This window comes from Triplophysa rosa, linkage group LG6, assembly GCF_024868665.1.
Source record: "Triplophysa rosa linkage group LG6, Trosa_1v2, whole genome shotgun sequence".
NCBI lineage: Eukaryota > Metazoa > Chordata > Actinopteri > Cypriniformes > Nemacheilidae > Triplophysa > Triplophysa rosa.
In genome coordinates, this window is record NC_079895.1 from 11692974 (window position 1) to 11718846 (window position 25873).

General features: G+C 38.9%; 3 protein-coding genes across 6 annotated transcripts; 2 read left to right on the forward strand and 1 right to left on the reverse strand.

The window, feature by feature from the left end:
- Positions 1–287: 287 nt before the first annotated feature.
- LOC130555307 (serine/threonine-protein kinase pim-1-like) lies at positions 288–3968 on the reverse strand. Its single transcript, XM_057335414.1, has 9 exons — positions 3941–3968; positions 2929–3171; positions 2306–2548; positions 1888–2103; positions 1640–1725; positions 1450–1488; positions 755–1136; positions 464–640; positions 288–379 (listed from the first exon to the last, which is right to left on the reverse strand). The coding sequence occupies exons 1-9, from the start codon at positions 3966–3968 to the stop codon at positions 288–290; spliced, it is 1506 nt and encodes a 501-aa protein (XP_057191397.1).
- Positions 3969–6736: 2768 nt separating this feature from the next.
- creb1b (cAMP responsive element binding protein 1b) lies at positions 6737–14497 on the forward strand. Of its 4 annotated transcripts, none has more exons than XM_057335796.1 (9): positions 6737–6882; positions 9746–9817; positions 9895–10070; positions 10222–10371; positions 10548–10648; positions 10723–10862; positions 11036–11218; positions 11822–11975; positions 12126–14497. In XM_057335796.1, exons 3-9 carry the CDS (start codon positions 9966–9968, stop codon positions 12268–12270), a joined length of 978 nt encoding a protein of 325 aa, XP_057191779.1. In that variant the 5' UTR covers positions 6737–6882; positions 9746–9817; positions 9895–9965; the 3' UTR covers positions 12271–14497. The 4 variants fall into 4 exon arrangements, with proteins under 4 accessions (XP_057191779.1, XP_057191778.1, XP_057191781.1 ...); XM_057335795.1 differs by having other exon boundaries at positions 9958–10070; positions 12126–14494; XM_057335798.1 differs by lacking the exon at positions 6737–6882 and adding an exon at positions 6889–7042.
- A 1301-nt stretch (positions 14498–15798) lies between these two features.
- On the forward strand, positions 15799–25753 carry ccnyl1 (cyclin Y-like 1). Its single transcript, XM_057335794.1, has 10 exons — positions 15799–16735; positions 19823–19897; positions 20767–20801; positions 20883–20983; positions 21177–21212; positions 21321–21372; positions 21766–21885; positions 22219–22385; positions 24777–24939; positions 25058–25753. The coding sequence occupies exons 1-10, from the start codon at positions 16582–16584 to the stop codon at positions 25172–25174; spliced, it is 1020 nt and encodes a 339-aa protein (XP_057191777.1). The 5' UTR covers positions 15799–16581; the 3' UTR covers positions 25175–25753.
- Positions 25754–25873: the final 120 nt, after the last annotated feature.

The window sequence follows — 25873 nt, forward strand, 5'->3', positions numbered from 1 at the left end:
TCAATGTTAACTGTCCAAGGAATATTTATATACAAATATGGCCGGTTTCACAGACACGGCTTAGTTTAAGACAGGACTAAGCGTTAGTTGAATTAAGATATTTATGTGGCTTTTATAAAAATGCCTTAGAAAAATACATTACTGGGTGGCATCTTGAGACACTGATTTATTTTAAGATATTTCTGGCCATGTTATATTCGGTTAAGACCGGTCAAACATTCATTTTAGGCTGGGACTAGCCTTAAGCTTGTCTGTGAAACCGGGCCCTAATGTTATTGGTCACCTATTCACTGAAACCAGGGATGATGTTCGATCTCCTCCAAACTGGGACGTTTATCTGGAGTTTTACGAAGACACCATCGAAGCAAGTGTCGGCATTCTGTTAAACGAAACATAGTCCTTGTCTTCAATAATTCATAAGAGCAAATCACTCCCTTATTTAGTCTCTTGATCTTGAGCTTGCCTTTAGAGAGGAAAGTCGGTAGAGAGAGTCTTTGTTTGATGATTTTCTGTATGGTGGAGAACGGGACTGAACCGAACAGAACTTCATACAGTGTTATGCCTACAGACCACACGGTCGTAGATCTCGCTTGGTACTGTCCGGAGCGAAACAACTCAGGTGGAGCAAAGATAGCAGTGCCTGAGAGAACAAAACAGATGAAAATAAACAAAAAATGTCCCAGTTCAAATAACCTGTAGGCACTATCACTTAAAATCGTCGAGGTCTTCTCTGAGGGACTCTGCTAACACCAACCTGCATACTCTTCGTAGGAGTCCTTCAGAAAATCTCCACACCCGAAATCCAGAAGTTTGAGTTCGCCCGTGTCCGTGCAGATGAGGACATTTTCAGGCTTGACGTCCCGGTGCATGACTCCTCTGCTCTCGCAGTGTTTCAGAGCGTTAACCAGCTGCAGTATCACCGGCTTAGCCATCTCCTCGTCTATATCTTCGTTGCGGTCGGAATACGTCAACAGATCCTCGCAGGGATCGGGACGCTCCATGATCATCACATAATGTTTCGGTTGCTCAAACCAATCCAAAATGCGCACGATGTTGGGACAGGCTGGAGGTGAACTCACAAGTAACATTAATGCCACCTCCAATGGCATTGAACCCTGCAACGAAGGAAACTGTTTCTAGTTCCAGTATTTTCATTGAGCTTTCTTTAAAGGCTGAATTTGGATGTACAGTGACCCCTGAAAATTTGGAAAGTTCAAAATGCATTTGGCGTGTGCAAACAAATGCTTTAATAGACTTGTTTCAGAAGTTTGACACCCAAAAATTGTCTAAATTCATTTTAAATGCAACACTACTATTGTTTATCATTTTAAATCGAACACATTTCTTTGTGTGTTTTGCTTGAGACATGTTTTGTGTTCTATTGAGTTTGATACTTTGTTGTTTAATGCAAAGCAGATTCAAAGTGGAACTTACAGTTTGAGAGTACACTTTCTCTGCCGACTCTTTAGAGACGTACTTGATGGCAACCTACAGAACAAGAAACAATGATATTGAATTTACAGATTGTGTGAAAGAAGTATGAGGGTGAAAACTGTACTGTTGCTTTTTGGTTCTGCTGAGATAAATTTGAAAAAATCCTAATAGCTGTTTAAGAAAAAGGGAGGAGAGAACGACTTACTTCCAATCCATCAGATATGCGGGTCCCAGCATAAACAGTGCCATATCCACCTTCCCCCAGTTTAGGACCTTGTATATATGGCAGTCCTTTCAGGAAAAAACATGTCAGAGTAAAATAAAAGTAATGATGAAATACTAACTGAGCAACATTATTAGTCACTCACACCAAGCATAGGTTAGATATGTTTACACACATGTAAACACATGTATTTAGAAATGGCATTTAATTTACTGCAAACTCAATCTTACCTTCAATGGTATGGAGGTCGCTTTGATCGCTCTGAGCTTTCGGAGAGCTCTCCTCTTGGGCCTGTACTGTAGAATATGATGGCAGCCGCCCTGAATTCAGAGACGACTTCTTCCTTGACTGTCCAGGAATCTTCTTCAAACATGATTGTTGAGTCTTCTGCGCATCTTCCTTGCTCTTCTGAGCAATGTGCCCTTTCTGCGAGAGATCTGCAGAACCTGACATTGTGAACAAAATGCATGGTTACTTTAGAGTCCACAAGCAAAACATTTTTTTTCCCTGCTAAGATTTACCTAAATATGTGAAATGATATAAACTGACCCACATCTCTTCCACACATCATGAAAATTGGACTACAACATGTATCAATAATAAACAAATCATAATTAAAAAAGAAAAGATATTGTGCAGATCACTTACCTCGCACTTCATCTCCATCAAACTTGGATGTTGACACCGGTGAAGCCTGTAGCTCTAAGGACAGAGGTGCCGTGATGACACTCTGCTGCTTTGACTGGCTCGGCTTTGACAGGGGTTCCGGAAAGCGGTCACTCCACTTCCTTCCTTCATCCTCCTGACCAGGCCGGGTCAAAGGACTTCTGGACCTGTGGCGCTTGGTTCCTTTACAAGGAGTGGTTTTACTTCGGAGAGGGTACCGTGAGGCTGAAATAATAGCATTAGAAAAAATACATTTGTATTATTCTACCATCATTAAACTTGATTGGACAGTGTTTGTAGTAAAAACATGTGGGGCAAAACAGGACACCTTTCATTGAAGACTTGAGTGTTGTATCAATGTTTTTTTTTACAAAGCTGCTTTGATCCAATGTTCACAGGAAAAATAAAGCATTAAGTATGGTAGTGTGGAGTGATGTTGTTGGGTGATTTTTTATTATTTTCTTGCTAAGATTTACCTAAATATGTGGAAAATGATATAAACTGACCCACATCTCTTCCACACATCATGAAAATTGGACTACAACATGTATCAATAATAAACAAATCATAATTAAAAAAGAAAAGATATTGTGCAGATCACTTACCTCGCACTTCATCTCCATCAAACTTGGATGTTGACACCGGTGAAGCCTGTAGCTCTAAGGACAGAGGTGCCGTGATGACACTCTGCTGCTTTGACTGGCTCGGCTTTGACAGGGGTTCCGGAAAGCGGTCACTCCACTTCCTTCCTTCATCCTCCTGACCAGGCCGGGTCAAAGGACTTCTGGACCTGTGGCACTTGGTTCCTTCACAAGGAGTGGTTTTACTTCGGAGAGGGTACCGTGAGGCTGAAATAATAGCATTAGAAAAAATACATTTGTATTATTCTACCATCATTAAACTTGATTGGACAGTGTTTGTAGTAAAAACATGTGGGGCAAAACAGGACACCTTTCATTGAAGACTTGAGTGTTGTATCAATGTTTTTTTTTACAAAGCTGCTTTGACCCAATGTTCACAGGAAATATAAAGTATTAAGTATGGTAGTGTGGGGTGATGTTGCCATCTTGTTCATACTTTAACAATAACGACATCGATGACTCTTTTAAAGCACAGTAAATACGCATTAAAAATGTTGTATACATGTTGCATAGTTGTGTTTGGAGCTTGAAGTCTGCTCTGAGAAGAATACAAACTAAATATTAATAACTGATCAAATTTGATTCAAAGTTTACATTATCCTGTGGGCGTTATGTTTGTGTTATTAATAAAACCCGTATTCGTCGTTTGCCTTAATTGCCGAAATATTTTGTCTTGATGGGTTGTTAAAAACAACAAATATTGCTCAAATTTACGATACGGACATCGCTTTTGTCTTCTACTGTGTTTATGGTAGAAACATTTGCTTGGTATGGTAACGTTAACTTTATTACCGCGCAAAAACATATTTCTTGATAAGAAAACTAGTTTTAACTTTTATGAGATTTACCCAAAATGTGAAACATGTTATAACTGATGCTCGTCTGCCCTACACATCGGGAATATTTACTGAAACACTAACGTACAAATACTGTATGAGCAACAAACAAATAATAAATAACGTAGAGATACACTTACCTCGCGCTTCAGATCCTCTGAACGGCATTTGTGCAATCGACAATAAACTTTTCCTCCTAAAAATAATCGTCCTCGCACAAAAAGCTTTGACAAAATATCAAAAGCTTTGACAAAATATCAAGAGCTTGGACAAATATCAAGAACTTCGACGAAAAAAACACACTCAATAGACCAGAGTCGCTATGAGTCGCCTGAATTCTCCACAGAGAAACGCTCACACTGATAAAACATCGGCGTTGTAAACCTTTATGACGCGACATGTTTTGTTTCAAACTGCGTGTGTTTCGTATGCGTTTTCTCGTATTTGGCGCTCGTTTGTACGGTGTCTCTGAATTGTCAAAACGCCTCTCAAAATGCTTGCTACGGATGCGAAAAACGCATAAAATCGAACCCAGCCCTAGTTTTTTTTATGAGGGACGAAAACGGAGGCAGTGTGTAAATGTGATTGACACAACGTGAGGTCGTATTTATTTTTGAACGTGAGGAAATTTCGGACGCAAATTTCTGACTCAATGTGCAATGGCTCAATACTTACGGTCAGAAATTAGTTACGATTAGGTTATAAGCAATGTAGTAATAATAAAGCAAAACGATTTGTTTAAATCTTTGATTTATATATATTTTTTGTAATAATGATTAATATAGAAAGCACTAGCTATTTTACTTTTTGTCTCTGTCTATTTATTATTTTCCCTGTACGATGTTAATAAATAACATAAAACTAATATGTGAAGTTTATATTTTTATGTTAACTAAACTCAATATTTATTAGCCTATTCTCTTTTGTATTGTATTTTGCATTTTATTAACAACATGTTCCCTGCAGTATTTACTCCGTGAATTAAATTAATTCCCATCCACGTTTTTAGAGATTTGTGCACATGTTGCACAGAGACACATTTCTATACGTGATGACGTTAAACGTCCGTGACCAATGTCTGATATCGCATTTAGCAACATTTTTTCATTTATATTAAAGTTGTATACTCTGTGTACGTAACTCTTTGACATAGTAGATGTTTTTCTGTTATTTCGGTAATATTTACAATTGTAATGATATTAAGACTCCACGTATGTACACTCACCTAAAGGATTATTAGGAACACCTGTTCAATTTCTCATTAATGCAATTATCTAATCAACCAATCACATGGCAGTTGCTTCAATGCATTTAGGGGTGTGGTCCTGGTCAAGACAATCTCCTGAACTCCAAACTGAATGTCAGAATGGGAAAGAAAGGTGATTTAAGCAATTTTGAGCGTGGCATGGTTGTTGGTGCCAGACGGGCCGGTCTGAGTATTTCACAATCTGCTCAGTTACTGGGATTTTCACGCACAACCATTTCTAGGGTTTACAAAGAATGGTGTGAAAAGGGAAAAACATCCAGTATGCGGCAGTCCTGTGGGCGAAAATGCCTTGTTGATGCTAGAGGTCAGAGGAGAATGGGCCGACTGATTCAAGCTGATAGAAGAGCAACTTTGACTGAAATAACCACTCGTTACAACCGAGGTATGCAGCAAAGCATTTGTGAAGCCACAACACGCACAACCTTGAGGCAGATGGGCTACAACAGCAGAAGACCCCACCGGGTACCACTCATCTCCACTACAAATAGGAAAAAGAGGCTACAATTTGCACGAGCTCACCAAAATTGGACAGTTGAAGACTGGAAAAATGTTGCCTGGTCTGATGAGTCTCGATTTCTGTTGAGACATTCAAATGGTAGAGTCAGAATTTGGCGTAAACAGAATGAGAACATGGATCCATCATGCCTTGTTACCACTGTGCAGGCTGGTGGTGGTGGTGTAATGGTGTGGGGGATGTTTTCTTGGCACACTTTAGGCCCCTTAGTGCCAATTGGGCATCGTTTAAATGCCACGGCCTACCTGAGCATTGTTTCTGACCATGTCCATCCCTTTATGACCACCATGTACCCATCCTCTAATGGCTACTTCCAGCAGGATAATGCACCATGTCACAAAGCTCGAATCATTTCAAATTGGTTTCTTGAACATGACAATGAGTTCACTGTACTAGAATGGCCCCCACAGTCACCAGATCTCAACCCGATAGAACATCTTTGGGATGTGGTGGAACGGGAGCTTCGTGCCCTGGATGTGCATCCCACAAATCTCCATCAACTGCAAGATGCTATCCTATCAATATGGGCCAACATTTCTAAAGAATGCTTTCAGCACCTTGTTGAATCAATGCCACGTAGAATTAAGGCAGTTCTGAAGGCGAAAGGGGGTCAAACACCGTATTAGTATGGTGTTCCTAATAATCCTTTAGGTGAGTGTATATCCTGCAAAAAAGTCGCATTTAGCAACCGCCGTTTTTAGGACAAGCTGTAAATACCGCAAGCGGGTTATTACTTGTGTTTTATATCGTAGAATAAAACGTGTATAAAATATTTAGTTTTTGTTAACCGCAGACCTTATTTCAGACATTTAACCAAAACTCACTCAAAAACATTGACTTTGGGGCAAGAAAAACAAAACAGACGTCATTCTACAAATATTGGATTTTGTCAGAATAAAGGGGTAAAGTATTTATAACCACTTTTCTGACACTCCAACTCATTAAACGCAAACGGTACAACAACGCCATGGCTGTATGCTAAACTATTGTCCGTTTTAAGTAACATTTTGTTGAGGTACACACGTTTACACATTCTTTGAGTTTGACAGACGCAACCTCGCAATGCTTCGTTCTGCTTCGGCCAGGCTTCGTCTGTTTTCGTTAAAACTCGTCATTTTCCGCCACGCTCTCGGCCACTTTCGCTCAGTGCAGTGGAGTTGATGATCGGATTTTCGTCTCGTTCTCTGTGTTGTTGTTCTCGGTGACGCGACGGAGGTGTAGCCTGACGCGGTCTCTTACGTGTCGGCCTGAATAAAACTGGAGCTCCGAAGGCTCGAGAGTGACGGAGAGAGTCTGTATCGGTAAGAGGAGACAAGTGTCCGGAGGGAAAGGGCTCGTCGTAAATGGCACATACGTCTGGTTTGGGTTCGGCCCGTTCGAAACAAAGAGATCATGGCGGCTGTCTGTAGTTGTTGCATGCAGAGGGAGGGGAGGCAAACGGGAGACCAACATAAACCCAGGGTGGGAAATCTTGATGCATGGATGATCATTTAAAATGCATCGGGTGCACAATATGTCCGGTTTTCTATATGCATTTGTTCATATAATCGTGGTGAGGTTTTCCCTCCTTGGTGGCTTTTTTCACATCCTCGCAAGAAAAATGCACTGCTGGGTGGATTGATGGTGTAATACTGTTATATCATTCTGGGAATTGTTTAATCTGATCCTTTGTGCTTGAAGCCTTGTGCAGTTTATTGGACACGCCCCGATCATATTGCAATCCTGTACTGCTGGCTTACATTGTTTTATATTTTTAGGAAATGCTGTTGTTAGAAAGCTGCGATTACACAGCCTCAAACAAATGCACGCTATTTGATTGTGTGTGTGTGTGTGGTCAAGGAAAACATGACTTCTAGACATTACACATGACTAATAAACAAAACCAATATATGAAGATTTATTGCACTGTTATCATGATTGTGCGCTTTGAGGTTAAACATTGCATTGACATTATTCCCGATCTGTCAACAGTGTGCATGTTTTTGATACAGAAAAGTGTTTTATTGCTAAAATCAGCAGTTGGCCATAGAATGCATGCATATAGCTATTGATATAAAGGCCTACGAATGATCTGCTGCTTCATGTTTCCTAGAAAAATCTGTATGGCAGAAAATAGGATTTGAAAAGTAGAGGGAGAACTATGCATGACCAATGAAACCGCAGATAGACTCTGAGCGTCATGAGATCACATTACTGCCTGTTCACGCTTTCTGCCATGCTGGATCTTTTTCTTTCTCTTTCAGTTTCAAATGATCAACATCATTGTTTTACATGCAACATTTACGTATGTCCAAAACAGAGACACTGATAAGAAAAAGTCCCAATAATGGTAATAAAGAAAATATTGCAACAAGGTTTGATAGTTTTTAAAAACATTTTCTCTTGTATATAGACCAAGAGGGCTGAGAGCATTTATAGTTAATTAATGACTGCATGGAAGTCATACTGTTCTACAGTCCTATAGCCTTCCTATCTATATTATAGTTCTTCCTCTAGAAAGAACCCTAGGAAGTCAGGGCAGCATTCACAGTATATTCTAATGCACTATCAATAAAAAAATATGCTGTGTGATAATATCTTTATTACAGTACTTAATTTTTTATCACTGACCAGTGTGTGAGTAACTTTCATATTAGTCATTATTGTACACAAAGGCAGAATTGGAGACTGAAGGAGCATCTGGGGGCTCTGCACTGTTAATGTTACTTAAATGAGAACTTCTTTAAATTCACCCTGGGATTTTTATTTATTTCCATTGTGCATGGTTAAGAATCAGAAAAAGCTTTATTGCCAAGTGTGCTTTACACACACAAGCAATTTGTCTTAGTGACAAAAGCTTCCAGTGCACATAACAGTTGAAGTGACAAGACCGGTAACAAAAAAGTGAAAAATAAATATGTAAAGACATTACACTTTTGACAAAAGACAATATAGGACAAGAGCAACAGAGAAACCATGTATATTGTATGTACAGATGTGCTGTATACAAGTTGTAATGTGCTATATACAAATTATGTAAGGGAATTGTAAACAATATTAAATCAGTAGCCTAAGTATAATAAATAAATAGATATGAGTATAAGTAAAGTAGGGCATTGTTTCTGTTACTTTGGCTTATAAAAAAACCTACCGATATCCTGGGCAAAAGGTTGAAAGTCAGCATTGATGTTCCTCTGACCCCATTTTCAACTCTGCAGTTGATGTTCTGTGTACAAAACATGTACAGTGTGTGAGCAACCTTATTTGCAAAGGAGACGTAATGGTGCGTTTGGCAGTGCTATCATACTATTGAGTATGTTTGCTTAGTCTAATCATTAGTAGAATAGCGTATTTAAGGGCTTTTGCACGACAACGATTAGAAAAATATAGGCTTTTATTTAATTTTGTATCTGTGTCCTGCTCAAGCATGCAGATGCGTTGTTTTTGATAGCAGGGTTATGTAGTTGGGATGTGATTTTAGTTTGTTTAAAGGGACAGTTCACCCAAAAAAAAATTCTGTCATCATTTACTCACCTTTGAGTTTTTCCAAATGTGTATACATTTCTTTGTTCTGATGAGCACAGAGAAAGATATTTGGAAGAATGCTTACAACCAAACAGTTCTTGGACCTCATTGACTTACAAGTATTCGTCCAAATATCTTTCTCTGTGTTCAACGAAACAAAGACATTTTTGGAACAACTAGACAGTGAGTAATTCATGACAGAATTTTCATTTTTGGGTGAACTATCCCTTTAAAGTGACATTTTATTTTTGTGCCAAAGTGTAATTGGAAAATAAGTTTTCAAACAGTCTTTCTGAATGTACAGTATGTTATAATGTAGCCCTGTTTGAGTCAGTCTGACATTTCCACAAAATCATTCCAGACAGCTCAAATTATTAATCAGACCATTCTAAACACTATTTTATGTACTTCCTTTATAACTGAATTTTGTTTATCTTTAACCCAAAAAGGTTACAAATTGCTATTTAAGGACAGTTTAACCAATGAAGAAAACATGGTTTGTTGAATAAAAGACCCATTACGACAGTTGGAAGTTATGGATGGATGCTTGAAAACACAGAGAACACTGCATTCCTTTGTCTTCACGGTAAAGAAAGATATTTTAGTAGAGACATCAATTTTACTGTCTAATGTAGCAACCTTTCTGGGTTTGTTTAACAGATTTTCCCCAAGCGAGGATTCACAGGAGTTAGAAGACGGTGTGAAGATTCTCTCCAAGTGTCCCATTTATAGGTATGCAGTGAGAAAGAATGAGAATTAGCTGAAGTCATTTGAATTCTTATTTCCTTTTTCATGTCCCATTTTTTGAGGTGTTGGCTCAGATGAAAATAACATAAGGTTCTTCACGTATGTTCCTTGTCCTGGCTCACCAGCTAACTCAATGACCATGGAGTCGGGAACCGATGCCCAGCAGGGTGCAGACACTGCTGTTTCTGAAACTGAAAGCCAACAGATCACCCAGGCCCAACTCGCCACTCTTGCTCAGGTAGGAACTTTGTAGACTCGTCCTCTTGAAATGTACTTCTTTTTAAAAATACCTAATGTGATATTTCAAGAGATGAAATGAAATATTCAGTATTGACTGACATGAAGCACATGAACATAAAGTGTTTAAATGTGTATCGTGTTGGGTGTAGGTGACAATGGCTGCAGGTGGACACGCTACCGCCACGGGGCCAACTGTCACGCTTGTGCAGCTGCCCAATGGTCAGACGGTGCAGGTGCACGGAGTGATCCAGGCAGCTCAACCTTCAGTCATTCAGTCTCCACATGTGCAAACTGTCCAGGTAGGACACTGTAACACCTCTAGCATATCTCTAAATGTGTCCTTGACTGTTGAACAGGTGTCAATATGTATATCTATTCTATAGTTGGTTTATTTACTCATTCCTACATGATTCCAATGAGACATTTGTACATTATCTGTAATTTGTGTGTATAAGACATTTTTTATGTCTGTCAGATTTCTACAGTAGTAGAGAGCGAGGACTCACAAGAGTCTGTGGACAGTGTGGTCGACTCTCAAAAACGGAGAGAGATTCTTTCTAGACGCCCCTCTTATAGGTATGTATAGATCTATAAGTGTTTTGTCATCATTTAAGGAAATCTTCCAGTCTACAGCTGTTTTTGATCTATAGGAAAATCCTGAATGACCTGTCATCAGATGCTCCAGGAGTTCCGAGAATCGAAGAGGAGAAATCTGAGGAGGACAGTGCACCTGCCATCACTACAGTGACCATGCCAACCCCGATTTATCAGACCAGCAGTGGCCAGTACAGTATGTGCATATATATATTTTATTTATCATTTTATTGTTGGATAATTGAGGATTTGACCCTGCAGCTTCCTCATGAGCATCCCAGCTCCATTAAACATGGTTCTGAGATGTATCATGCCAGATGCAAACCTTGTAACAAATCGCTAACAGCCTCATTCCTGTTTCTGCCCCAGTCGCTATTACACAAGGTGGAGCTATTCAACTGGCCAATAACGGAACAGATGGAATGCAGGGGTTGCAGACCCTCACAATGACAAATGCAGCAGCTGCCCAGCAGGGCACTACCATCCTGCAATACGCCCAGACCAGTGATGGTCAACAGATTCTTGTGCCAAGCAATCAGGTGGTTGTACAAGGTGAGTTGGACTATACCTTCTTCCTTTCAAGGGCCAACATTTATGACTTGGGTCTCTTAAAGGAACAGTTCGAATTCTTTCATATTTACTTACCCGCAAGTTGTTCCAAATCGGTATACATTTCTTTGTTCTGATAAACACAGAGGAAGGTATTTGAAAGAATGCTTGTGACCAAACCGTTCTTGGCCACTATTGGCTACCATAGTAGGAAAATAACTTTGTTCTGTTGAACACAAAAGAAGAAAGAATGTAGGAAAGCAAACAGTTCTGGCGCACTTTTGACGACCATTGTAATTCTTCCTACTATGATAGTCAATGGTGGCCAACAACTGTTTGGTTACAAGCATTCTTCCAGATATCTTTCTCTGTGTTCATACAAATGAGTATATATAGATTTAGAACAACTCGAAGGTAAGCAAATGATGATAGAATTTTTATTTTGGGGTGAACTGCCCTTTAAAGGCAACAGGAATCAGCATTTGAAATGCATTTATCTTCCAAAACGGAAAACAGAATGATCAGAATTTTTTATTCCTCTGCAGATTTTTTTATCTGTAATCTGTAGTTACCGATTGCTTGTTGGCTCTCACATCTACCCTACAGCTGCTTCTGGAGATGTTCAGGCCTATCAAATCCGTACTGCCCCCACCAGCACTATTGCCTCAGGTATGGTCATGGCATCCTCCCCCTCCCTGCCAAGCCAAGGAGGCACTGAAGAGGTCACACGAAAAAGGGAAGTCCGCCTTATGAAGAACAGGTACAAACCCAACATGTTGTTTAAACATTAAGTCAGGGTCTATTGATACTCTCTTGCATGATATTCTCTTATGTGAGCTTTGCATATTTCCAGAGAGATAAACAAATAATTAGCATTGAGATAAGCAAATTGTTGTTGATTTTTTTGCAGAGAAGCTGCGCGCGAGTGCCGTCGGAAGAAGAAGGAATATGTCAAGTGTCTGGAGAACCGTGTGGCTGTTTTGGAGAACCAGAACAAAACGCTCATAGAGGAACTCAAAGCTCTGAAAGACCTGTACTGTCACAAATCGGAGTGACACGGCACCCGTTCTCTTCTCATTCTGTCGGATTTACTCGTACAGGGACTAACGGTTGAGTGACCCAGACACGGACGCATGTTTTCTAATTGTTTTCTTTTTTTATTGCTGCAGACTGCCTGTTTGAACACACAAGAACACGAGGGAACAGAACAGATACCTCCTGGCCAAAAAAATCTTTTGAATTATTGGGTCATGTCATTAAAGAAAAAAAAAAACGCTTGAAAAACTTTACTGTTGACATAAACAAAGTAGAACATTCTCAAACATCTTCACTCCTGGACTCAAACTGAGGAGGGTTTTGTGGGAATTATTAGTTTTTTTCAGTGTGCTGGTGTATAAGTGGTTGACACATTTTAAAAATAGATATAAATAATGATAAAGAACAATTTAAGTGACATCTCTGTAGTGCAGTAGAAATCATCTCTTAGCTGAGAAATGGAGTTGACAACATTCCCTCTTGAGATTTAAAAAGTTGAACGTGTCTGACTGTTACACTTATTTTGTGTATAGTGCTCTTGTGTTTTAAGTTCATGTTTTTACCTTTAAATATCATCTAGCTTTCAGCTAAGTACAATATATAAAAGTATAATTGATTTAAAGAGTCTATGCCATTTATAAACTGAAATATTCGTGTGTACACAGAACAGGATTATTACCCGCAAATATTTCATATTTTTCATTTTGGGTGAGGTAATTGTTTTTAATTTTATTGTTTACAATTTTGCCATTAGTAGTAGCAACAAATGCACAAACAAAAAACAATTGTTTTGGACATTTGGTCACTTAATTCAGTAAAATCATAGGAATTGGGAATTTTGTGTAACATGTATCAAGTTAAGATGATTCTTGACACATGTTGGCATATTACTCATGTTATGCTTTGTATATCATAGACCTATTGGATTTAATACTGCATTCTGTCTCTGGCATTATTAGGCTAAAGCATGTTTTGTAAATGTTATATTATTGACTTTGGTATCATAATATGGTCAATTTTCTATTGCGTCACTACGAACATGGAGACAATGTCTTCATGTGATCACACTAGTAGAGAGTAAAACATTATCAGTCTTTTATGGCATATGCATTTTGGCAGCTATTTCATAAAAAAGATGTGTAAAATGTGTTTCTCTCTGTTTATGTTTGTCTGCATTAAATAATTGTCTGGCTTTTTTAAGAAACAACTAGTAATTTTGGTTGCATGTTTGCCTTTATCAGCGTTAGTTTTTTTACTTCTGCCCTGTCTTTGGTGACAAGTTGCCTTGGCTTTTTGATCTAGAAAGAGAGATTAAAACTTGCAACCCTTTCTAAATGAAACCCTGGTAAATACTCTTTAAATTAATTGTAGATATTGTTTAAAAGCAAAGCTAAAAATTCGAACATAAAGACATTTAATGGGCCACAGTGAAGTTTTGTGCTGAAATAAAACTTTTGTCATCTATTTAAACTCTGACAGAGGTTTTAAATTGTAAGCTGTCTGCCTGAAGAGTCATTTACGTGCTCAACTCAAGCGGAACAAATTAAAGAAGTCAGGACAGATCTGCACCCTCACTGAGGCTGTGCAAGCTGACACACCTCTCTGTGATCCCCTAAAAAGCAATAATAATGTTCTGACCCAAGAATTTAAATGTGAATTGGCTCATTAAAGAAGAGGGCAACTTCAATAGAAATTCATTGAGTTTTGATGATAAGATGTTTTTGTGTGTGTCTTTCTCTTTAATAATGAATCTTCTATGTGTTGAGGTTGACCTAAAGCCATGCAGGTTAAATTCATGCATATGCATTATCAATCAATTACAAGCAATCTTTGATGTTAAAAACATTATTCAACTATTTTGGATAAACACATCATGCACTTTTTGTATGAGCTTTCACCTTTTGGACACTATGTACAGTAATGTTGGGTTTTATAGTCTTTCAAAGGTATAGAGATGTGTACTATGTGACATGGCTTACATTTTTAGAAGCTTCTTACTCTTACTGTTACAAAACAATTGTGTAAACCCATTGTTGTTCCCCCACTTTTGTACACAATAATGTAAAGCTTTAATAAAATACTGATACTACATGAGGTATAGTAACTGCTGTGCACAAGTGTGCTCTCTGAACATTGGTGTTGCATTCATATACAGTAAAACCTTACAACTAACTTTTTTATTATTTGTGTAATAAATTATTTGCATACAATGCCTTAGTTAAAACTATAGTTCAGATCAATTTATGTGACAGGGATTTTAAGGTGGGACAACTTGATAATAAAATTGTCAGAACAACTGAAATTGTTAAAAGAAAGTCCTCATGGTAATGTATTTGAAAGTTATTCCACATAGAAGTTGACTCCATGAATTAATGTTGATAAGTTTTAATTATGATAATTATTGTTGTTTTAGTTAATGTTATTAATATCCTTTCCAAACTTGCTTACATTAAATTAAATTATCCTCTTATAAGAATTACTCTTTGGTTTTATAAACATGGGATTTGCCATATATGTAGAATACAACCAGAGCACAGTAAGCTTAATGTCTATTTCTTGATGATGAATAATCTAAAAGCAAGTGGTTTCAATAACCACAATTTAACCATGCTGGTGCTTCAGTATACCCAGAGTTAACCATGGTATTTGTAGTGGAACTGTGGTCATACAAATCTGCCAAAAAACCATGGTTTCTAAGCTTAAACTAAAATCATGGTTGATTTCCTTAAGGGCTTTTAAATCCTACTATAGTAAAAACTATAGTGCACTGCAGTTATATTACTGTAATATATAGTATACTGCAGTTTACTATAGTAAATGCTGTAATATACTCTATTATTGTTTCATGTGGTCACACTCATCTCTTGGATGTCATTTTGTCAAAGCACAAGATGTTACTATGGCCTTAGAGTTTGTCTGTGGCCTACAGCAGCACTCTGTGCTGGACTGCCATGTCTGAAGCAAGACACGCCCCCTCATTACCATATGGACACAGAAATGTAGAAATAAATAAATGTGAAAATAAATAAATGTGAAAATGTAAACATTTGTACATACATATATATTAACATAAATTCATAAAAGAAATACAAAAATGTACAAATAAATACATGTTAAAATAAAAAAAACAATTATATACGTTTAAATATCAATTTTTTATTCATTTTTATATTTTTATATACTTTTTATATCACTTTTTTTACATTTCTTCATGGATTTATTTTTGTATTTATTTATTTTTAATTTAGGCAGGATTGGAATTCTATAGGTAATAACTAGACACTGCAATGGTAGCACACAATATACAGTACATACTTTATAGCGCTGCATGCCATACAGAACGCATTCCAAACATTTCCATTCTATTCTTTCTGAAAGGAAGAGTGTGTAAATGGGCGGGGGTTAAATCTCCAGCCCTCCGACGTGAGTGACAGGCCTACTCACCAACCCGTGAACACTTATTTATTTGTTTTGATATATTGCCCAATCGCAACTAAGGGAATGTAAAAAGAGGCGGGCCACTGGCTGCGTCACTCGGAGCAGATCGCTTCTGCTGCTGCACTCGCCGGCGGGGCGGAGGGAATAACAGGGGACTCTCCGACGAGACCCGGTGGACGAAATTGTATAACTTCACACAATTCCGGAGTTTGATTTAGGCGCACGTGAACGGACGGGACTTTATTAATTCTCTGCGTCTGGAGATCTAATTTCCTCCCGTTGGCAGCACCGAGGCCTGAGGATTTGAGTGCTTATGAGATCTAACGTTAGAGTATCAACACACAGATCTTCCCGTTAAATGACGGATAAATGCTCGGAAGTTCATTCTATAACGGTTATTTCACCTGTTCGCGATCTGAACTGTCGAACCGCTTTCGGTTATTAAGAATTCAGGTTTTTAAGCCAGAGTTAAAAGGATGGTTTAGCTCAGTTAGCTCGCCGGCTAATAACTCATTCACAGTGAATCAATATTAGCCAGTAGCAGTTAGCATTTCGCGTTAATTTAAAAGAGCAAATCTGTATTCTGATCGATATGTTGAATTGATATGTTGTCTAACCGGTGTATTATATCCGGCTGTATTGGTTTCTTGGATGCTAAAGCCTTAGATCCTCTTTGGCACTGTGTGAATGCATGGAGTCACATTATATAGACTGGCACAGATAGTAGTCTCTTGAACCCAGAGTGGTTCATATCATCCCTTTAAACACCTTCATACAGTTCTCATTCATTAGATCCATTGATTCACATCTGATGACAGAAGCAGTCCAGGCTTGAGTAGTACCGGTGTTTGTCATAGGGTAGCACACCTGAGCAGGTGTTTGAGTGTGTCATCATGGGGAATACAGTATCCTGCTGCGTGTCCCCCAGTGGGAGCCCAAAACTTCCACGGCAGCTGGAACGTCTGGACGACTATCAGATCAGTACGGACCTGAGCGATGATACTGGTCCATATCTGCAGCACATCAGTGATCGAGAGGTGCCTGACGGTAAGTTGTGGTGGGTGATGTTGTCTTTGGTTTATTCTTCTTGGTCAGGGTCGCTTAGGCTTACAAGATCTTCCTTTAGCGTGAAAGTGGTGAACTTCAAAAGTTCAGGTAAGTGTGTTAGAACTGTGTTTGGAATTGAACTTCGGAGAAGGCAGATCTCTCTGAGTAAAACTGAGCCTTATTGAGTGTATTGAGACTAAAGGGTTGCAGACCTGTCAACTGTCACCGCAGTGACCTTGATCATAACACTAAATACTCTATTTTATGTTTTTTTAATCTATTCTTAGGTATACAGTATATGCCAGCGTTTCTTGCTGGTGTGATCTGACTCCTTGACCTCATGTCGCGTGTCAGGTTTCTCTTAAAAGCCCAACACGTTTAGTGCTGTTGGTTTTCTTTGAACTGGACAGTCTAAGACATTTTCAGTTGAAATATTACATTCAGGTAGTCAAGTACAGTAAAGACTGCTGTCTTGAGGAAAAGAGTTACCTACATTACTTGATTAAATTAGGTTTATGGAACTTCTGAGGTATGTGTGTTAAATTTGGGGAGGTTCAAATTGTTTGTAGGCTTTACTGCTGTTTGTTTAGGCTGTGCTAATTTACCCTCGGGGAAACGCACATAGTCTCACATACACACAAATAACTTTGTGTGATATTCATCGCTCAGTGTAGAGCAGTGTAAACTGTACCGTTGTGCCTGTATTTAATCCTTCGTGATTAGAATAGTCTGTGTCACGGTTAATTTTCTTGGATGTGAAAGTGACTGAGATTCTAAGGTTAATTAACAGAGACGATCAAAAATGTGTGCCATTCCTGGCATCCGAATCATGTAGATCTTTGGGACAGCTGCATTCTGTCTCCTTATCTCTCTCTATCTTTGGGAATCTCCATTATGCACATTTCTTTCATGGGTGTAGAGGTTGGAAGTCACTTGATGAATGTTTTTCATGTTGAACTGATCACCATTATAAAGAACCATTCATGTTATTTTGGTGTGCCACCCAATAGTTGTGTTTGTCATTGAGGACATCTGCCCCACCCCCAAGGGTTATTTTTGACTCTGGGGGAGAATGGGAGTATCAGTTGAGTATACACTGTAGTTCTGGATGTTCTGTAGGCACAGAATGAGTGAATCACAGTTTTTACCACATATATTGAAAGTACTTAATGTAAAGTGGTATAAATGATTGCTTTGCCAAGTAATACTGTTAACCTGACCAGGTTGCTTATGTCTGCGAAAAAATAGTAACTTGGTAACTTATTTCAAGATTAACTATCCATTTTATAGAACTATATTCCATTTATTATTGCCGTTTTTAACTACAAACATGAAATAGATTTATCTGTTTTAGTTTTACAGAGTGCATCTTCAGATTCATCTTAAAGCGATTCACCCCAAAATAAAAATTCTCTCATCGTTTACTCACCCTCTTGTCATTTTAAACCTGTATGACTTTCTTCTGCAGAACACAAAAGAAGATATTTGGATAAATGTTGGTAACGCAACAACGGCAGTACCCATTCACTTCTATTTTATAGACACAAAACCAACGGAAGTCAATGGGTACCGTTAATGTTGACCGAATTTTGGGTGAACTGTCCCTTTAATGCAAAGTCCAAGAAGGAAAGAACACTAAAAAAAAAGTACATGCCTGAAATGTGGCCCTAACTGTGCTTTTTAATACAGAGTTAGCAAACAAATAATTGGCTAGTCTGCCGTGTCACCAGGCAATCCTGCACCTCCCTGTTGGCCAGCATTCTCTCATAGCCTACACCTCAACTACAACAAAAGTTCAGTCTATAAATGTCTTCAACGCTTTCACTTTGGAATGCCATTCATTGTTTTCTAGTAGATAGATGTGATAAATCTCAAGACTGGCACTGCCAGGTTGTCATTTAGAAGAGTATCAGTTTGAATGCACCTAAATTTAGCACTTGGAAATGGATTTTGTTATGCTGTAATCATTCTGTAGCATGATCGTAGATGGCCATATAGGGTCTTAGATTGGCTCTTCTGTGCAAAAGGACATTATGCAAGCCTTTGCTCCACCATGGGAATAGTTGACCTAATGGCATATATAATAGATGGGATGGAAAATATGGATGGAGAGGCCCCTTCGTTGTTTGCCTTCTCACACTTTGAGAATGCAATTGTGTGTGAAGTGCTTGTATTATGCATAGGTTGTGTTTCAATCCATAGACCGCAGGGTAAAATAAAGAACCCATAACACATTACATATATCTTCTGTTCTGCACCTGTGCTACACCTCCTGCCAGTTTTGAACTCTTATGACATGGTTACGGTTGTCCAAACATCTCCTTGGAGTGCGTTTACTGTACAACTTAAAAGCATAGGCACAAAACCTTGGACACCGTTTCCATTCAATTCCAATGCAATGAATCTTCGGCTTATGCCAGACACTTTTCTATGCTGTGATCTTGGGCACACAATCCTAATCTTTGTGAGTCGAAATGCCTGACCAAGAGACAGATTATCCAGACAGTTGATATTTCTTGCATTTTTTATTGATGGTGACTGACGGATGCTGATCAGGTTAAATGCATTCTCCAATGTATGATTCTGATGCACTAGCACAGCTCTTGTGTCACCCGCCAGTGTGGGCGGAGCGCAGGGTGTGAGGTCTCTGTGTTCTCCACTAGTGCCCATACAATGGCTTCATTGTGCCAAATGTGCCCGCCGCTTCCCTCACCCCTGTGGCCAAAGCGGGTTGCAGCATGCCCCTGCCAATCAGTCTGCTTGCTCACGGCGGGCCGACGCACAACCTCGGTCCCCTTGTGAGGGTTGTTTTACTATGTTGTGAAGGAATGCTGTGTGGATGTGACAGAATGCATCTTTTGAGAGACGGGAAGGTTTGGGGAGAGAGAAGGAGATGTTGCAGGCAGGACTCAAACTTATGATACTCACGAGCACCACTGCTTGATATGTTTTTTACATCTTTGTTAACCACAGCTACAATTTTCACTTTTGTTTTTGTACATCTTCACTGGTCCTATAGTGTTTCTGTGTGTAATATTTGCAGTTGTCCCTATTTATTGTCGATTGTTGTTTTTTCTTTTCTTTTAGATTTGGGTTTTGAGTCGAACCCCTCAGATCACGCCCGCGCCAGCACGATCTTCCTTAGCAAGTCACAGACCGACGGTGAGTTTTTTTCAACGTGAATCTTAAATGGCTTTGAAACAAAGCTGTTTAGTCATTTACTCTCCTGTAAAGCTTGTATTGGGCTGAGCCAAAGATCATAAATATTAACAAGATGCGCCACTGCCATTACAATGAATAGGGAGGAATGCAACTCTCAATATGGCCAATCTCAATATGAAGGAAGTAAAAAGATCCAATCGTCAATCGATAAAGACTGATGATTCTCTCGGGCGGGCTCTTGTGAGGCGCTTGCCAGCCTGTGCGCATGCGTAGTAGCTAAAGCCACTTCGAAAAAGGGGATTTTTAGCACAATTGAAGCTTAGCAAAACAAAGTTATGGTACAGTCCATATAAGGTTTAATTATTGATCGGAAATATGCTATTTAATTGTGATTTTCTCCAGCAATTTTAGAAATATCTGCCTTCCACCATTCAAGGAGATTGGACTGTTGACTTGCTGTGAAGTAAATAGCTGCCCAGAGGTGTTGTGAACATGGCTGCGAGTGGTGCTACTTCCGTAATATATTAGTGAATAGTATATTAAAAAAAATTTAAACAGCGTTGAGAGGGTCACAAGTTGACCAGCCAAACTCTATTCACTTTATCTCAGCAAACCCAGTTATTGGACACTTTCTCCCTCACAAATAAAATAAGCACGGCCAGTTGCAAATAGCACCTTTCTACTGTGGCATTGGTTACTGACCGCTGTTGTTTTGTGTGCTGCTGCATCTACACCGCATAGTGTCTGTATAAGTCCAATAGGCGTGTGCCAGTGCAACATAAGCAAATAAAATACTGAGTCCACTTTTACATGGAGCCGTACAGCTTTGTCAATACACTTGATGATAAAACCTTTGTTTTTGTTTTTAGTTCGGGACAGGAGGAAAAGCAACCACATAAATCACGTAAGTGGATATGGCATGTGAAGTTGGCATCCAGGGTTAATGAATATTCTGTAAGTATATTAACTTTGGTTCTTTCTGAAGGTTTCTCCTGGTTTGCTCTCGAAGAAGTACAGCTCCTGCTCAACGATATTCATTGATGATAGCACCGTTAGTCAACCCAACCTTAAGAGCACAATCAAATGGTATGTGATGTTTTATTGCATACCTTTTTAAGAACTAGTTTTGTTTATAATACTAAATATTTAATCAGTTATGTGTAAGTGCACAAAAATGTCATTCACTGCATGAAATAACAGTTACCAATGAAGAATGTGCTGCTTTGTTTTTCTTTGTCTTGCCATTGTGACTGACCTTCTTTCTGTTCTCTGTTTGCAGTGTTACATTAGCTATATATTATCACATTAAAAACAGGTAGGTTTCACTGTTTTTCCCACTAGCAAATCATTTGTGATGTATTTAGGTTTTGCATGTAAAGTTTGAATATGTTCAGTGGTTTAAAGTGTCATTAATTCATCATAGGGACTCAGATAGGTCATTGGACATCTTTGATGAAAAATTGCACCCCTTGTCTGTAAGTAAATTTACTGTATTTATATCTATCCATGTTAGTCCCTGTATTTATATTCTCTTCAGAAGTAAATGGCTTTGAACTTTTCAGCCCTGTATTTGACCTTATGTGTGATTTTGTATCCAAATGAAATTGAATCTGGAAACGTTAAATGGTATATCCGGATATAATATAATATATCCATGTTATTGCTATTGACTACAATGTATGAATAAACGGATCAAATTCCATCACTCGTGAGAACAGTCAGTCCTTAAAGTTCAGAAAAAAAAAACTGGGTGCACAAAATGTATTTACTGTAGATATAAAAGTAAATCATGTTGCATTGCGACACCAGAAATATTCCCCCAACAGCCTACCTAGATGTATGATGCATATTTATCCTGTCTTTGTCAGAGGGAGAAGGTTCCTGACGATTACTGCCGTACAGACCCAGAACACAAACTCATTTATCGGTTTGTCCGGACGCTGTTCAGCGCGGCACAGCTCACGGCTGAGTGTGCAATCGTCACTCTGGTAAGTGTCCAAGTCATCTAGTAAATCGTTTTTAATCAAAAATGACTATTTCTTCATTTTGAATAGTGATGGAGTTTAGAGTTTTGGCTCATTTTGCTTATATCCACTAGAGAGCAGCAGAGCTCCAGAATCATTTGACCATCCAACCTGTCTCGGTCCTAAATCAATTCCAGCATCTCCTTTTACATACAGTTAAATAGAGCACTGTTCATTTATTTCACATCCAGTCAGTGTGGCTTATTCAATAGCAAAAAATCGATCTACTGTACTGTATACACAAGCTCCAGGCTGCTGAGAACAAACATGTTAACGTACACGCTGTCTTTGCTCCAGGTATATTTGGAGAGGCTGTTGACGTATGCCGAGTTGGACATTTGCCCATCTAACTGGAAGAGGATCGTGCTGGGGGCCATCCTGCTGGCCTCGAAAGTCTGGGATGATCAGGCGGTGTGGAATGTAGACTACTGTCAGATCCTCAAAGACATCACTGTTGAGGACATGTGAGTGAGAGCTGAATTATACAGGCAACCGTCTGCTTTTTACATTCATACCAATATTTTCATTTTCTACGGCATATTTATATATCGCTACTTCAAGATGACTTTTTGACAACTGAAAGTTTACACTCTTCCATTGTTTTAGAAAATGATAGTAGGTTCTGGCTCATTCAAACTTATGCTTTGCTGTTTTGACAAAACCTGATCAAGTGTTAGTGACATAAATTTCAATATGCCATAAAAAACTATACTGTTAAACACTCTTGTGGACACGAAAACGTAGAGATGTTTAAAGGGATAGTTCACCCAAAAATGAAAATACTGCTATTAAATACTCTATAGTTGTTCCGAACCTGTATAAATTTCTTTGTTTGATTGAACACAGCAAAATATACACTGCTCAAAAAAAATTAAGGGAACACCTAAATCACACTGTATTAGATCTTAATGAACGAATATCCAGGTTAAAACTCGTCACTTATATACGTTGCATAATGTTGTGAGAACAAAATAATGTGACACTTTCAGGGCAGGAGTTACAGTAAAATCACTGTCAAAAAATGGAAATACTGGCTGATTCAACTTGTTTGAATTTCATCATAGTAACTCATAATGTTAGTCAGTAATGTGTATGAACTCCCAACAATGTCTGGGCATGAAATGGCATATGGTGTCCTGTGGGATCTCCTCCCAGACTTGTATCAGAGCATAGGTGAGCTCCTGTACAGTCTATTGTGCCACTTGACGGCTTCGGATACATGAGCTCCCAGAGGTTCTCGACTGAATTTAGGTCCTGGGAACGTGAGGGCCAGTCAATGGCATCAATGCCTTCATCATCCAGAAACTGCCTACAGACTCTGGCCACATGAGGTCAGGCATTATCATGCACCAGGAGGACCCAGCAAAAGATCTGACAATAGATCTGAGGATTTCATCCAGATACTTCAAAGCACATGGAGGTCTGTAAGACCCTCTGAGAATGGTCCCCCCAGGCCATCCTCGCTGTTGCCTCTCCAGCGTACCTGTTATCACTTTTATTTGCACCAAAACAAGTGAAAATATTTCACAATCACTTATGCTTCCTTACCGGGTTGATTGATATTCCTGAAGGTTAACTGACTTTGTGTTATGCTGTGATGATCAGGTGTTCCCTTAATTTTTTTGAGCAGTGTATTTGTAGGAATGCTTGTAACCAAACAGTTTTTGGACCCTATTGACTACCATAGTAGGAAAAATGACAATGGTAGTCAAAAGTGCTCCAGAACTGTTTGCTGTCCTACATTCCTCAAAAGATCTTCTTTTGTGTAAAACAGAACAAAAAAATATAAAGTAACTTTTCCTACTACGGTAGTCAATGGGATCCAAGAACTGTTGTGTTACAAGCATTCTTCCACATATCTTTCTCTGTGTTGATCAGAATAAAGAAATGTATACAGATTTGGAACAACTGGGGGGGCTGAGTAAATGATGACACAAATGTATTTTTGGTGAACTATTCCTTTAAGTTGATCAGTCTTGATATTAAAAACAAAAATGCACCATGAAAAATGGCGAGGTGAGTCGTCTTGTGCAGTACTGTGTATTACTTCACTCCTCTTCTGAGTTATTTCACTCTAAAACTCCTCCTACTTCCCCTGTCCCTGGAACAAGCCCACAAGATTTTCAAAAACGTGTAGCGCCGCACTTCAAAACCTTGTTTTAGTGTTTGTTCTCTAGTCTCAATATCCATATAAATGACACAGACAGGGTCTGTGTGTACGTGTGTCTGTTTTGCGGACTTGTACCTGATTGTCTATGTTAAAGGCCACAGCCCTCTTCTATCCTCTCTACCCCTCCGCTCTATTTTCATCCCTTTCATTGAAGCCGTCTTTGTGAGCCCGGGCTGGCGGGCTTCAAGTGCTCTCAGAGCTTCTCTACAATGGTCCTGGCTCTCGCCCACTCCATTTGTTGCCCCTAGCAACCACCCCCCTCTCCCTACACAGCACACCACCCGTACCCACCTCAACCTGATGTCTTGCTTTTCCCAAAACATTCGGGTCACTGTCTCCACGGTGACCATCTCCGTGCCTGCTCTTAGACGCAGTGGAGCATCTCCATGATCGAGATCCAAGTCTGTTATTTAGTATGAAGAGTTTACTAGAGTATTATTACAATAAAGTAGCTTGTATGTAACCTTTATTATTATGTAACCTCAAGTTTTTGGGTTAAAATGTATACGTATATGGGAAAGTGTATATTGTAGGTACTGTGACTGACTGGACATAATTGTTTCAATATTTTTAGCTTATTTCAGTTTATTTGTATAGTTACAGATATGATAAGAATTTTTAAAAGCATAAAGATTACATGTTACCCATGTCCACTTCATTCATCCATTCACATTCCTCTTGTCAGGAACGAGATGGAGAGACATTTTCTGGAGCTGCTGCAGTTTAACATTAACGTACCGGCAAGCGTCTACGCCAAGTATTACTTCGACCTGCGCTCCCTCGCAGACGACAACAACCTGAGCTTCCCTCTGGAACCTCTGAGCAATGAACGGGCTCAGAAACTAGAGGTGGGAAACAGATCCCCTGAACATTTTAACTGTATAACTCAATCTCAAAAAGGACAGAACTGATTTTGTCATCCTACTACACAGAGTTTATATGACATGTTTTTTTTTTTTTTTATAGGCAATCTCAAGACTATGTGAAGATAAATACAAGGACCTGAGCAGGGCAGCCATAAGGAGATCGTTCAGCGCAGATAACCTAATCGGCATCCGCAGATCCAACGCTGTTCTTTCATAGAGTGTTTCTTCAGATCGCTTTCTGCTTTGAGACAGAGCTCGATGGATGAAACCTGTTGTCTCTCCCCGCCTTTGGCTGCAACAGTACGGCAGCCAACAGATCCTACAAACACTTGACTCAACTGATGCAGAACAACATGGACAAGAACAGACTGAATGTTTTTTGTTTGTTTTTTGCTTACTATGTAGGCTACTAGCTGTGAACGTTGTCAGTTTTTAATGGAAATCATTTGCAGATGGATTATTTTAAATAAACACTAATCATGTAATGAGTCTGCATTTATGCTGGAGCACGTTTCCTTGAGCAGTTATAATGGTGTTTGGTTTTATTATAGAAGTTGTCCAGGGTATTATGCAGTTTTTTCAGATAACGACTATTTATTATTTACTTTATCTGGTTTAAATTTTTGGGTGAACTATCCTTTAAATTCATCATTTACCCTCATGGCATTCCAAATGTGTAAGTCATTGACTTTCATTGTATGGAAACAAAATCACTGAGACATTGCTGTCTTCCACATAAACGAAGTCATACACGTTTTGAACAAACATTGGTAACATATTTTTATTTTGGATGAACTAGCCCTTTAAATACCGAAACTGCCTGTAAACACGACATCTGAAGAAAATATGTTTATGGCAGTAATATCTGTTTAGGGACAGCGGTGTAAATGTTTCCCCCTGAAGAGCCCTGACACTA

Bases quoted from the DNA above. Each gene is read 5' to 3' on its own strand.
- LOC130555307 (XM_057335414.1), bottom strand. From the start codon at position 3,968: ATGCCGTTCAGAGGATCTGAAGCGCGAG. The intron at 3,172-3,940 runs GTAAGTGTATCT...CTATTATTTCAG, and splicing joins CAGAGGATCTGAAGCGCGAG to CCTCACGGTACCCTCTCCGA. The intron at 2,104-2,305 runs GTAAGTGATCTG...TCACAATGTCAG, and splicing joins TGATGGAGATGAAGTGCGAG to GTTCTGCAGATCTCTCGCAG.
- ccnyl1 (XM_057335794.1), top strand. From the start codon at position 16,582: ATGGGGAATACAGTATCCTGCTGCGTGTCCCCCAGTGGGAGCCCAAAA. The intron at 16,736-19,822 runs GTAAGTTGTGGT...CTTTTCTTTTAG, and splicing joins TGATCGAGAGGTGCCTGACG to ATTTGGGTTTTGAGTCGAAC. The intron at 24,940-25,057 runs GTGGGAAACAGA...TTTTTTTTATAG, and splicing joins AACGGGCTCAGAAACTAGAG to GCAATCTCAAGACTATGTGA.
- creb1b (XM_057335796.1), top strand. From the start codon at position 9,966: ATGACCATGGAGTCGGGAACCGATGCCCAGCAGGGTGCAGACACTGCT. The intron at 10,863-11,035 runs GTATGTGCATAT...TTTCTGCCCCAG, and splicing joins GACCAGCAGTGGCCAGTACA to TCGCTATTACACAAGGTGGA. The intron at 11,219-11,821 runs GTGAGTTGGACT...TCTACCCTACAG, and splicing joins CAATCAGGTGGTTGTACAAG to CTGCTTCTGGAGATGTTCAG.